General features: G+C 42.1%; 1 protein-coding gene across 3 annotated transcripts in view; it reads right to left on the minus strand.

The window, feature by feature from the left end:
- Positions 1 to 13869, minus strand: part of slc25a21 (solute carrier family 25 member 21) — a 257226-nt gene extending 243357 nt beyond the window's left edge. Inside the window, exons 1-2 of one of the 3 annotated variants that reach the window (XM_042329859.1) lie at positions 13694 to 13869; positions 13394 to 13481 (exon numbers count right to left, since the gene is read on the minus strand). In XM_042329859.1, the coding sequence (XP_042185793.1) occupies positions 13394 to 13463 (70 nt within the window). In that variant the 5' untranslated portion in view covers positions 13464 to 13481; positions 13694 to 13869. The other 2 variants (XM_042329860.1, XM_042329857.1) reach the window with 2 other exon arrangements.
- Between the last annotated feature and the right edge of the window lie 680 nt (positions 13870 to 14549).

A 14549-nucleotide genomic window follows, 5' to 3' on the forward strand; every position in this document is an offset into this window, starting at 1 on the left:
GTCTACTACATGGACGTCGTCTGGGAGTGTATCTAATCATACTTAGGGTGTCTGTGTAGTATCGACACGCTCCATTTGCTAAGGAAGGATTGGTTTACCCAGCCGTTAACGAAAACTGCAAATGTTATGAAGTTACATTTTCAAGTGGGAAGGAAAAAAGGAAATAATCAATACTAGAATAAAACAAATAACAGCTGACCATTTTTTTTCCCAGAAACATGAGTAGTTATTCACAGGTAAAGCATTCACTTTTGGGGGCACCTTGGGAGCAACATATCTACTTCTCTTAAAACAGCAATATTTGATATATCATCATACATTCGCAATACTTCACATCAGACAAAAGTCAATGTAATTTTGCAATGTGTATAAGTACGAAAATGATCCTGAACATTTACACACACACACACACACACACGTAGCCGCTATATGCTACAGACATCCACGTAGTGTTACATTTCCAAGCCAAACTCAGGTTAAGAAGCAGCAGAAAGTTATACTGTACCCTCCTGTTGAAAAGTGAAAGAGTAGGTAATTGCTGCCCCATTGTGGTGAAAAGACTGAATTGAAACCATGCCACTTCTCGTTAATTCTTCAGGATTGGTGGGTCCACTGCGGGATGGTTGAGCTAACATAGGCTAATGCGATTAGCATGAGGTTGTAAGTAACAAGAACATTTCCCAGGACATAGACATATCTGATATTGGCAGAAATCTTAAATTCTTGTTAATCTAACTACACTGTCCAATTTACAGTAGCTATGACAGTGAAAGAATGACATGCTATTGTTTGAGGAGAGTGCACAGTTTTGAACATGAAAAGTAATTAATAAACAAATTAGGCACATTTGGGCAGTCTTGATACAAAATTTTGAACAGAAATGCAAAACCTTTGCACATACCCTGCTGCCATCTAGTGGCCAATATCTAAATTGCACCTGGGCTGGAATAATACATTATGGCCTTTCTCTTGCATTTCAAAAATGATGGTGCACAAAAACAAAAGAAATTGGCTTTTTCTTTGGATTATATTTTACCAGATCTAATGTGTTATATTCTCCTATATTCCTTTGACATCTCCAAACTTCAAAGTGTTTCATTTCAAATGGTACCAAGAAAATCCATATCCTTGCTTCAGGTCCTGAGCTACAGGCAGTTAGATTTGGGTGTGTCATTTTAGTTTTTTTTTTTTTTTAAAGGGCCGATGCCATTGCCACCAAACAGCACTGCAGAGATTGTGATGAGCACGATGCAAGACTTTGCTCTCACACAGTCAAACACATGTGCAGAGGTTCCCTTCACACTGCTACAACATGGTAGCTATGGGACCAAAACAGCAGAGAAGTTTAGCCACGCACTTCAAGTTTCTTAGTTGTTGCGGAAATTGACCCACTAGTGCTGTTTACTTTGTGCATGTAAGTCATCTTGCTGAGTCTACTTTTAAGTCCATCTATGGGTGAAATGCACTGCCTGCCTCACCTTGAAAAACAACTACATCCCCCACCTCTGAAGAAATATGACGTCAACATCAATCTTCCTCGTTGAACAGAGTGATGATTCTAAAAACGTCATTGTTATAATAGAATATAACTTTATTGTCCATCCAAGGATGGATATTTTTATTTGGCGTCACCGTACAAGAATAAAGCAATCACATACACATAACACACATAGAATCCAGTCAGCCTTGTACAAACACGTAGAGGACCTGGACACATTCATTCACAACTGGCCACTGCCCTTATCGGAAGGATTATTATTCATCCACTATTGAGGCATCATGATACATACTGTGGGGCTGGCACAATAATCCTATTATTGACAATTTGGGAGGGAGGGGGGGGGGTGGGGGTTCAACTTCCTCTTCAAGTAGATAGGCCTATTGTTTGTTTACCCATTTTTACATGAAAAAAAGTCATGTTGGTAATTTCTCAACAAAGACCATACTCATTATACGATTAGTAGGACACTGTCGAGGGGGACAGCTCCAAGCTGTCAAAACCATTCACCAAAGCTGTTTTGTATTCTTTAGGTTGACATATGTCGTAGCTAAGTTTCAAAGACGCATTATGAAATATTATACCAGTAAGCTCAAAATCGTTTTTAGCAAAAGTGAAAATTATGATGGCCCTCCCGGATGGAGCAGTGGTCTAGGGCAGTGCATCACAGCGCTAGCTGTGCCACCAGAGACTCTGGCTTCGCGCCCAGGCTCTGTCGCAGCCGGGAGGTCCGTGGGGCGACGCACAATTGGCCTAGCGTCGTCCGGGTTAGGGAGGGTTTGGCCGGTAGAGATAGCCTTGTCTCATCGCGCACCAGCGACTCCTGTGGCGGGCCGGGCGCAGTGCGCGCTAACCAAGGTAGCCAGGTGCACGGTGTTTCCTCCAACACATTGGGGCGGCTGGCTTCCGGGTTGGATGCGCGCTGTGTTAAGAAGCAGTGCGGCTTGGTTGGGTTGGGTTTCGGAGGACGCATGGCTTTCGACCTTCGTCTCTCCCAAGCCCGTAAGGGAGTTGTAGCGAAGAGACAAGATAGTAATTACTAACAATTGGATACCACGAAACTGGGGAGAAAAGGGGGTAAAAATTTAATTTCAAATAAATCAAATGAAACTGACAAGCATTGCAATTAATTGTTACCCAAAATCCATAACTCGCTGCCCTGATGGTAGTGTGAAGCAATGAATGAAGAAACTAACCACATTACTAAGTTACTATGCAAACCAAAGACTGTTGACCTCAGCCTTCAAAAGTTCAAAATAACCAAAGCGTGTCCAGACTGAACAGAGAGCCAAAAGTACCAAGGTCCACACACATGCAGATTGTAAAGAGCACCAAAGCCAAGGTAGATTTACTCCATTTATAGTATACACTACTCACACACCGGGCCGGGTCGCACATAAATAAACACCGGTCTCCGCTCCAACCTCGTTAACAAGGAAGTAAGGATGCTAACAATACACACACACACACACACACACACACACACACACACACACACACACACACGCCTTAGGAAGGTGAGGAGGGGAAACACTGCAGTCATTGATTCTACACAAGGTGCAGCCCCCTAGAACCCAGATCCTGGCTCTCTAAGTCCTCGGAGATAGTTCCAAGACTCCAGCCCCTGGAAGAAGGAAACAGGCCAGGACCAATTGCAGTGCATTCTGAAAGTACTGTATTCAGACTTTTTCTACTTTGTTACATTACAGCCTTATTCTAAAATTGATTAAATTGTTGTTTTAACTCAATCTACACACAATACCCCATAATGACAAAGCAAAAACAGATTCAGACATTTTTGTTAATTTATAAAATGTTGAAATATAAAATTTAAGTACTCAGAACCTTTACTGAAGTACTTTGTTGAAACATCTTTTGCAGCGATTACAGCCTCAGGTCTTTTTGGGTATGACGCTACAAGCTTGGCACACCTGTATTCGGGGAGTTTCCCGCATTCTTCTCCGATGATCCTCGAAAGCTCTGTCAGGTTGGATGGGGAGCATCGCTGCACAGATTTTTTCAGGTCTCTCCAGAGAGGTTCGATCGGGTTCGAGTCCGGGCTCTGACTGGGCCACTCAGAGACTTGTCCCAAAGCTAATCCTGCATTGTCCTGTTGGAAGGTGAACATTTGTCCAAGTCTGAGGTCCTGAGCACTCTGGAGCAAGTTCATCAAGGATCTCTGTCTACATTGCTCCGTTCATCTTTCCCTCGATCCTGACTAGTCTCCCAGTCCCTGGGTGGGAAAATATCCCCACTGTATGATGCTGCCACCACCATGCTTCACCATAGGGATGGTGCTAGGTTTCTTCCAGATGTGATGCTTGGCATTCCCTCCAAAGAGTTCCATCTTGGTTTCATCAGACCAGAGAATCTAGTTTCTCATGGTCTAAATCCTTTATGTGCCTTTTGGCAAACTCCAAGCAGGCTGTCATGTGCCTTTTACTGAGGAGTGGCTTCCGTCTGGCCACTCTACCATGAAGGCCTGTATACTGTCCTCCATATGAGTTACTGTGCATATCTTGACAGCAGGATAAACACCTTCACATCAATAACCCTCAAAGCATGATCTCCATGGTCACAAGATTTATTGAGTTGAAACAGTGAAACTGAAACAAAGACAATGCCTGCATAAAACAACGTAATCTGTCCTAAAATACAAACTAGATATGAACTTAACCTGATATTTTGCTCACACGGACAACTAGCAAAAGCTAGTTTGTAACCTAACATATTGTAGCAATGAAGCTAGTGCTATCCATCTATTCCACAAAGTAAACATACACATCTAAATTCCACAAATAATCCACTGAAACGAAAGATATATGCAAAAGGACTGAAAATACTCAGACAAAGCTTCCACAAAACAACAAACAGAGCACTCTGAGCTCTACATAAGGCAACAATGACCAACTTCCTCCTAACAGGTCACATGACAAGACATTTTCTAGCTAAAGACTCCAGATCAACAATAGGGGGAGCCAAATTCAAGGTAAGTAATATAAGTAAGTATTATAAATAAAACAAAACAGTCTGATTGGTGGAGTGCTGCAGAGATGATTGTCCTTCTGGAAGGTTCTCCCATCTCCACAGAGGAACTCTGGAGCTCTGTCATAGTGACCATCGGATTCTTGGTCACCTCCCTGACCAAGGCTCTTCTCCCCCGATTGCACAGCTTGGCCGGTCGGCCACCTCTAGGAAGAGCCTTGGTGGTTCCAAACGTCTTCCATTTAAGAATAGGGCTCCCAAGTGGCGCAGCTGTCTAAGGCACTGCATCTCAGTGCAAGAGGCGTCACTACTGTCCTTGGTTTGAATCCAGGTTGTATCACATCTGGCCGTGATTGGGAGTCCCATAATTGGCCCAGTGTCGTCCGGGTTTGGCCGGGGTAGGCCGTCATAGTAAATAAGAATTTGTTCTTAACTGACTTGCCTAGTTAAATGTAAAAAATTAAAATAAAATAAAAGAATGATGAGGCCACTGTGCTCTTGGGGATCTTCAATGGTTCAGACATTTTTTGGTACCCTTCCCCAGATCTGTACATCGACACAATCCTGTATCGAAACTCAACGGACAATTCCTTTGACCTCATGGCTTGGTGTTTGCTCTGACATGCACTGTCAACTGTGGTACCTTATATAGACAGGAGAGATACAATGGTGCTGGAGGAAATCACAGCAGTTTTACTGGCGCCTAACCAATTGTGCTATTATGTAGGGGGTTTTTGCATTGTTTGTAACTTATTTTGTACATAATGTTTCTGCCACCATATCTTACAGAAAAAAAGAGCTTCTCGATATCAGGACAGCGATCACTCACCTCTGATTACACAAAGATTTTTTCTTCAACAAGCAGGACGCACAGGATGTAATTCGAACACCCGACAAGGCCAACATCACCGTCATTGGCAAGAGAAAGAGACGCCGGTACAGAGGACACAGAGCGGGGTGCCTTGCAAGGATCCGCAGACGGCGAGTGTGAAAGCTGCCATTACTGTCAGTATTACTTGCCAACGTACAATCAAAGGAAAATAAATTACACAAGGTACAATCACGAATATCCTACCAACGGGACATCAGAAATTGTAACATCTTATGTTTCACAGAATCGTGGCTGAATGATGACATGGATATTCATGCCAGCGGGTAATACGCTGCACTGGCTAGATAGAACAGCACACGCCGGTAAGATGGGGGGGGGTCTGTGCATATTTGCAAACAACAGCTGGTGCACGAAATCTAAGGAAGTAGAATATCTTATTTAAAGCTGTAGACCACACTATTTGCCAAGTGAGTTTTCTATACTTTTCGTGGCTGTTTATTTACCACCACAGACAGATGCTGGCACTAAGACACCACTCAGTCAGCTGTATAAGGAAATAAGCAAACAGGAAACCACTCACCCAGAGGCGGCGCTCCTAGTGACCGGGGACTTTAATGCAGGGAAACTTAAATCCGTTTTACCTAATTTCTATCAACATGTTAAATGCGCAACCAGAGGGAGAAAAATGCTAGATCCCCTGTACTCCACACACAGAGATGCATACAAAGCTCTCCCTCACCCTCCATTTGGTAAATCTGACCACAATTCTATCCTCCTCATTCCTGCTTACAAACTAAAATTAAAGCAGGAAGCACCAGTGATTCGGTCAATAAAAAAGTGGTCAGATGAAGCAGATGCTAAACTACAGGACTATGCTGGAATGGTCCAAACACACCAAGACAGTCGTTTCTTGGAGTGGCATGACAAAGCCTATTCCCCCTCAGGAAACTAAAAAGATTTGGCATGGGTCCTCAGATCCTCAAAATGTTCTACAACTGCAACAACGAGAGCATCACCGCCTGGTTGCATCACCGCCTGGTACGGCAACTGCTCGGCCTCCGACCCCAAGGCACTACAGAGGGTAGCGCGTACGGTCCAGTACATCAACTTCCTGCCATCCAGGACCTCTATACCATGCGGTGTCAGAGGAAGGCCCTAAAAATTGTCAAGGACCCCAGCCACCCCAGTCATAGACTGTTCTCTCTGCTACTGCATGGCAAGTGATACCAGAGCTCCAAGTCTAGGACCAAAAGGTTTCTCAACAGCTTTTACCCCCAAACCATAAGACTCCTGAACAAGTAATCAAATGGCTACCCAGACTATTTGCATAGTCCCGCCCCCACAACCCCTCTTTTACACTGCTGCTACTCTGTTTATAAACTATGCATAGTCACTTTAACTATACATTCATGTACAGTGGGGCAAAAAAGTATTTAGTCAGCCACCAATGATGAAAATTACAGGCCTCTCATCTTTTTAAGTGGGAGAACTTGCACAATTGGTGACTGACTAAACTTTTTCCCCCCACTGTACATACTACCTCAATTAGCCCGACTAACCGGTGCCCCCGCACATTGGCTACCCGGACTATCTGCATTGTATCCCACCACCCACCAACCCCTCTTTTACGCTACTGCTACTCTCTGTTTATCATACAGTCGTGGCCAAAAGTTTTGAGAATGACACAAATATTAATTTCCACAAAGTCTGCTTCTTCAGTGTCTTTAGATATTTTTGTCAGAAGTTACTATAGAATAGTGAAGTATAATTACAAGCATTTTATAAGTGTCAAAAGCTTTTATTGACAATTACATGAAGTTGATGCAGAGTCCATATTTGCAGTGTTGACCCTTCTTTTTCAAGACCTCTGCAATCCGCCCTGGCATGCTGTCAATTAACTTCTGGGCCACATCCTGACTGATGGCAGCCCATTCTTGCATAATCAATGCTTGGAGTTTGTCAGAATTTGTGGGTTTTTGTCTGTCCACCCGCCTCTTGAGGATTGACCACAAGTTCTCAATGGGATTAAGGTCTGGGGAGTTTCCTGGCCATGTACCCAAAATATCGATGTTTTGTTGATATTCACCAAACTGTTCCTGGATGGTTGGGAGAAGTTGCTCTCAGAAAATGTGTTGGTACCATTCTTTATTCATGGCTGTGTTCTTAGGCAAAATTGTGAGTGAACCCACTCCCTTGGCTGAGAAACAACCCCACACATGAATGGTCTCAGGATGCTTTCTGTTGGCATGACACAGGACTGATGGTAGCGCTCACCTTGTCTTCTCCGGACAAGCTTTCTTCCGGATGCCCCAAACAATCAGAAAGGGGATTCAGAGAAAATTACTTTATCCCAGTCCTCAGCAGTCCAATCCCTCTACCTTTTGCAGAATATCAGTCTGTCCCTGATGTTTTTCCCGGAGAGAAGTGGCTTCTTTGCTGCCCTTCTTGAAACCAGGCCATCCTCCAAAAGTCTTCGCCTCACTGTGCGTGCAGATACACTCACACCTGCCTGCTGCCCTTCCTGAGCAAGCTCTGTACTGGTGGTGCCCCGATCCCGCAGCTGAATCAACTTTAGGAGATGGTCCTGGCGCTTGCTGGACTTTCTTAGGTACCCTGAAGCCTTCTTCACAACAATTGTACCGCTCTCCTTGAAGTTCTTGATGATGTGATAAATGGTTGATTTAGGTGCAATCATACTGGCAGCAATATCCTTGCCTGTGAAGCCCTTTTTGTGCAAAGCAATGATGATGGCACGTGTTTCCTTGCAGGTAACCATGGTTGAAAGAGGAAGAACAATGATTCCAAGCACCACCCTCCTTTTGAAGCTTCCAGTCTGTTATTCGAACTCAATCAGCATGACAGAGTGATCTCCAGCCGTGTCCTCGTCAACACTCACACCTGTGTTAACGAGAGAATCACTGACATGATGTCAGCTGGTCCTTTTGTGGCAGGGCTGAAATGCAGTGGAAAAGTTTTTGAAATTAATTGAAATTCATCTGATCACTCTTCATCTGATCATTCAGGAGTATATGCAAATTGCCATCATACAAACTGAGCCCGCAGACTTTGTGAAAAATAATATTTGTGTCATTCTCAAAACTTTTGGCCACGACTACATATGCAGTCACTTTAACCATACTTACATGTACATAATACCTCAATTAGCCCGACTACTGTTATTTTACACTGTTGTTTTTATTTCTTTACTTATCTATTGTTCACCTAATACCTATTTTTTACTTAAAAATTGCACTGTTGGTTAGGACCTGTAAGTAAGCATTTCACTGTTGTATTCGGTGCACGTGACAAATAAACTTTGATTTGATTGATGTGCCTTTCCAAATCATAGCAAAGGGTCTGTATACTTATGTAAATAAGGTATCTGCTTTTTATGCTTACTATCTTTGCAAGCATTTCTAAAAACCTATTTTCGTTTTGTCATTATGGGGTATTGTGTGTAATTTGAGGATTTTTTCCCCCCATACATTTTAGAATAAGGCTGCAACGTAACAAAATGTGGAAAAGGTCAAGGGGTCTGAATACTTTCCGAATGCACTGTGTTTATCTCACAATTGACTTCAGGTGTGTGTTTTATTGTCTGTTCAAGGTCACTGGCCTCTGGGCATCCAGCCAATTTAAGAGTTCAGGCTAGGTGCTTCGTTCTTTAGCCCCTATCAGAACAAAATCCCTTGTTTTGCTTGAACTGGCTGTAACCGATTCCTTGAGACCCAGCAACGGCAAACAAAATCTAGGAGGACAACTACATCAGGTGGCACATCAAATCACACAAAGGTCTCCACAAAACCTAAAAAAAAAACTTCATCAATGAGCCGCCAGAAAACGTGGCGAGATAGCACTTGCCCCAGTACTTTTCAATCTGGTCAATTTCAAGCAGCAGCAACAAACCCGTTTACCAGACATATACATTAGTTCACATCATAGAACATTTTTGAAAAACGTTCTTCAACTGGGAAGAATGCAGGCGTTTCTTATTAGACTAATTTCAGCCTGTTTGCCTTTATTCTTTCTAGTGAATACAACCCTGTCTCTGGGTTTTCACACTGTCACAGCGGTCTTCTAGCTACAGCCTACAGAGCCTTAACCACACCTCTCAACAAATTAATGTAGTTGCACCAGCACCTCATTGTTTGACTCTGCAGTATGCGCGTGGTTTCTTCCTTCGCTCACGCTCCTCTCCTGCCTGGTTGCTTGCCTCATGTTTGTGGTGCAAATTTCACCGTCTTAAACGAGAGAAAAAAAATCCACCACAGAGCAGTCTACACAGGCAATATGAACTGATTTGTCCAACTATAACAGATGGATATCTAATGCAGAGAGAGAGAGAGAATATATTTGTATTCTAGCACCACCGTAACTTTCACAAATAGAGACAGGCAGCTTGCAAAGTCTATTGTGTATAGTGTTAAATGTAACCCTGCCTTATATAAAGCTTACAGACTGAATAATTGCAGAAGAGCACTGTCGTCAGATGAACAAATAATAGCTTGACATACAATTCAAATAGTTCACAATGTAGAAAAGTGTCTCTTTTTTTTTATTTTTCAAGGTCCACTGTTTAACATTGTGTCTAGAGTGAAATAGACATTTAAATACATTGTAACCGTTCTTTGCATAATGTTCAGCCGTGTTATAGTAGTTCGCTAAACTACAGAGTATGCTGTCCATTGAAGTAGTTGTTTCTGGCTCATTTGATATCCAATTCAGAATGAATAATAACAAGGTTTGTGGTAGTTTGAAAGGGTTTCATCCACCTTTGGCCAGGAGTGTTTCCATTTTCACATAACCTGACAAGAAAACTCCCAACCCTATAGTCATAGCACAGATTAAAAGGGAAGCAAGCTATCTATAATAATAATACAAATATTTTGACATAGCCTATGAATAGGACCCAGAGTTTTACCTGACCAGATCATTAGATCAGAAAAAACTCCAGGCCCCAGAAAAGACTAGTACACATTTTGCCACACCACTTTGGAACCGGTGGTGGCACCTCTGTGCCTATAACATAAGCTACACACAGAACAAATAGGCTACAATATATAGATTAGAGTGTAAAGAATATTTTCAGTATTTCTGCATCTATTAGAATCAATAATGAAATCCTATTATTTCATCCAAAAATGCTAGACTACAATTAAAAGGAAAAATCCACCCAAACCACTCATTCCTTTAATTTACAGTGTTAAATAACACCAATATGTGTGAACAATATTTTTGTTGTGAACAAATGTTTCATTTTGGTTTGTAGCAACATGGAGAATCAGTCTAGTGAGAGTGACTATCACAGTGCTACGTCATACCGGATGGATTTCTGCATGCTTGAAATGGCAATAACTCAGATAAACAGGGAATCAATAGAAGCATAGTTTGGGGGTGATGAGGGTGGGGTAGAGAGAATGTCTGCTAATAGAGGAATATTAAAGGCCTAGTGTACTACTTTAGTGAATCAAATATATACAAACAAAATTCAACGCACACTTAACCAGCATGGCTACCACAGCATTCTGCAGCGATACGCCATCCCATCTGTTTTGCGCTTAGTGGGACTATCATTTGTTTTTCAACAGGACAATGACCCAAGACACCTCCAGGCTGTGTAAGGGCGATTTGACCAAGAAGGAGAGTGATGGAGTGCTGCATCAGATGACCTGGCATCCACAATCACCTAACCTCAACCCAATTAAGATGGTTTGAGATTAGCTGGACCGCAGAGTGAAAGAAAAGCAGCCAACAAGCGCTCAGCATTTGTGGGAACATTTGCAGGGAAATCATTCCAGGTGATGCTGGTTGAGAGAATCCCAAGAGTGTGCAAAGCTGTCATCAAGACAAAGGGTGGCTACTTTGAAGAATCTCAAATCTCAAACAGATTTTGGTTACTACATGATTACATGTGTTATTTCATAGTTTTGATGTCTCCACTATTATTCTACAATGTAGAAAATAGTAAAAATAGAGAAAAACCCTTGAATGAGTACGTGACTCCAAACTTTTGACTGGTTCTGTACAGTTAAAGTTTACATATACCTTAGCCAAATATATTTCAACTCAGTTTCACAATTCCAGACATTTAATCCTTGTAAAAATTCCCTGTCTTAGGTCAATTAGGATCACCACTTTATTTTAAGAATGTGAAATGTCAGAATAATAGTAGAGCGAATGATTTATTTCAGCTTTTATTTCTTTCATCACATTCCCACTGGGTCAGAAGTTTACATACATGGAATTAGTATTTGGTAGCATTACCTTTCAATTGTTTAACTTGGGTCAAACATTTCGGGTAGCCTTCCACAAGCTTCCCACAATAAGTTGGGTGAATTTTGGCCCATTCCTCCTGACAGAGCTGGTGTAACTGAGTCAGGTTTGTAGGCCTCCTTGCTCCCACACGCTTTTTCAGTTCTGCCCACACATTTTCTATAGGGTTGAGGTCATGGCTTTGTGATGGCCACTCCAATACCTTGACTTTGTTGTCCTTAAGACATTTCGCCACAACTTTGGAAGTATGCTTGGGGTCATTGTCCATTTGGAAGACCCATTTGCAACCAAGCTTTAACTTCCTGACTGATGTCTTGAGATGTTGCTTCCATATAGCCACGTCATTTTCCTCGTGATGCCAACTATTTTGTGAAGTGCACCAGTCCCTCCTGCAGCAAAGCACCTACACAACATGATGCTGCCACCCCCGTGCTTCACGGTTGGGATGGTGTTCTTTGGCTTGCAAGCCTCCCCCTTTTTCCTCCAAACATTACAATGGTCATTATGGTCAAACAGTTCTAATTTTGTTTCATCAGGGCAGAGGACATTTTTTCAAAAAGTACGATCTTTGTCCCCATGTGCAGTTGCAAACCGTAGTCTGACTTTTTTATGGCGGTTCTGGAGCAGTGGCTTCTTCTTTGCTGAGCGGCCTTTCAGGTTATGTCAATATAGGACTCGCTTTACTGTGGATATAGATACTTTTGTAGCGGTTTCCTCCAGCATCTTCACAAGGTTCTTTGCTGTTGTTCTGGGATTGATTTGCACTTTACGCACCAAAGTATGTTAATCTCTAGGAGACCTAACGCGCCTCCTTCCTGAGAGGTATACGGCTACGTGGTCCCATGGTGTTTATACTTGCGTACTATTGTTTGTAGAGATGAACGTCGTAACTTCAGGCATTTGGAAATTGCTCCCAAGGATGTACCAGACTTGTGGAGGTCTACAATTTTTTTCTGAGGTCTTGGCTGAGGCAAAGAGGCACTGAGTTTGAAGGTAGGCCTTGAAGTACATCCACAGGTACACCTCCAATTGACTCAAATGATGTCAATTAGGCTAGCAGGAGCTTCTTAAGCCATGACATAATTTTCTGGAATTTTCCAAGTTGTTTAAAGGCACAGTCAATTTAGTGTATGTAAACGTCTGACCCACTGGAATTGTGAAACATTGGATTATAAGTGAAATAATCTGTCTAAACAATTCTTGGAAAAATTACTTGTGTCATACACAAAGTAGATGTCCTAACCAATTTGCAAAAACTATAGTTTTTTAACAAGAAATTTGTGGAGTGGTTGAATAACGAGTTTTAATGACTCCAACCTAACTGTATGTAAACTTCCGACTTCAACTGTATATATATTTTATATATATATATTTTTTTTGGGGGGGGGGGTTGATTGAATTCTAGAGGCGTTGACGGGAGAGGGACTTGCATGCACACATTTTCATAAAAACCAACAAGCAGCCGCATACAGTATGTGGAAAGGAATCTGGAATGCGGAACCCAATGCGAACAGTAATGTTTTCAGACGGCATATAAAAAAGGAGACCATCCGGTACAAAACAGTTTGAATAGTTCAGAGTTCATCACAACAATGATATCACTTCTTGAATTATGTCTACAGTAAAAACAACTATTCAGATAGTGGGAATATTGCTTTCCATAATGTCTAAAACTGACATTCTACAGTAGGCATGTTGGAAAATGTACTTAAACAAGCGCAGACGCTTATTCATTTGAACCATACAACCGATTGTAGACCATATTTGATATACTAAAAGTGTTACTAACCTAAAGTTTGTCTTACCTGCTGATCCACCGGCAATGATCTGGTGAGATGCCTCCCGTAATAAACCTTGCTTTTGGGGGGATGTCATGTTGTTTCGTTAGTCTGCCTGCAAAAGCACACATCACATCAACATGAGTTCACTGACATACCTTCCAGAAAAACGCGATACAAAATCTACAGTAAGTTCATTTCAACGTGGTGAAATACAATGTGTAACTATGACCTAGTGATTTTTTTGGGGGTGACCAAAGTGTCGAGTACGTCCCAAACATGGGCAGCTGCAACTGGAATTTCAGGCTATTCAAACTTCGGGTTTACCTGTTAGTGGATCAGAAATGACAGTTTGGGCATATTCATAACACCGATACTGTTGAAAAACGTGTTTTAAACGGAAGAACACGAAACGGGGCGGGACCTACTTGAATTTATCCAATAGAAACTCTCTATGGACATATTCTGCCGCTTGTCAATTTCGTTTCGAGCGTAACGTTGACCAGCGCAATAGCAAAATGATGCATTTCCGAGTTGTGTAGCCCATAGAGATAGATAGAGAACTCATTTGTAACTGTGCAGAATTGGTATCGGGAGGGATCAGCCAATGAAGTTGGAAGTCCCACCCAGTTGGCTGCGTTAAAATGGAAGCCCTAAATGGCGCTAAAATGGCCTTCTGTCCACAAGAGGCCTCTATCATTCTCTATGGTGTAGCCCTACTCGACACGCTCAGTTTAATTTTAACCTTGACGATGGTAAGGTTTCTACGGTAGTGGTGCATGATGTAACAGCATAGCCTACAAGAAAAACTCAAAACATATAACCTCAAGTTTAAGTTATAGGCTATGCAAAAAATAATGCCATGATATTTGTTATAGAGCCCACAGTGGAGGTCATAATACCCATAAAACCTAGCGGTCAAACAGGGAAATGGTTCTAAACGTTTTTCCACAATAGTTTTCCCATAGGGAATTTAAGAAACACTTCAAATAAGGGCTGTGTTTCGTGTAGGCTTACCCTGGCTTCACCATCTGACAGTCCGACACACAAATCTGGGTTTGGCGGATGCCAGGAGAACGCTTCCTCCCCGAATGCATAGTGCCAAATAAAGTTTGGTGGATGAAGAATAATGCAGGTTAAGTGTGCCTTCAATTCTAAATAAATCACAGACAGTGTCACCAGT

The sequence above is a fragment of the Oncorhynchus tshawytscha genome, linkage group LG11 (assembly GCF_018296145.1).
Source record: "Oncorhynchus tshawytscha isolate Ot180627B linkage group LG11, Otsh_v2.0, whole genome shotgun sequence".
Lineage (NCBI taxonomy): Eukaryota > Metazoa > Chordata > Actinopteri > Salmoniformes > Salmonidae > Oncorhynchus > Oncorhynchus tshawytscha.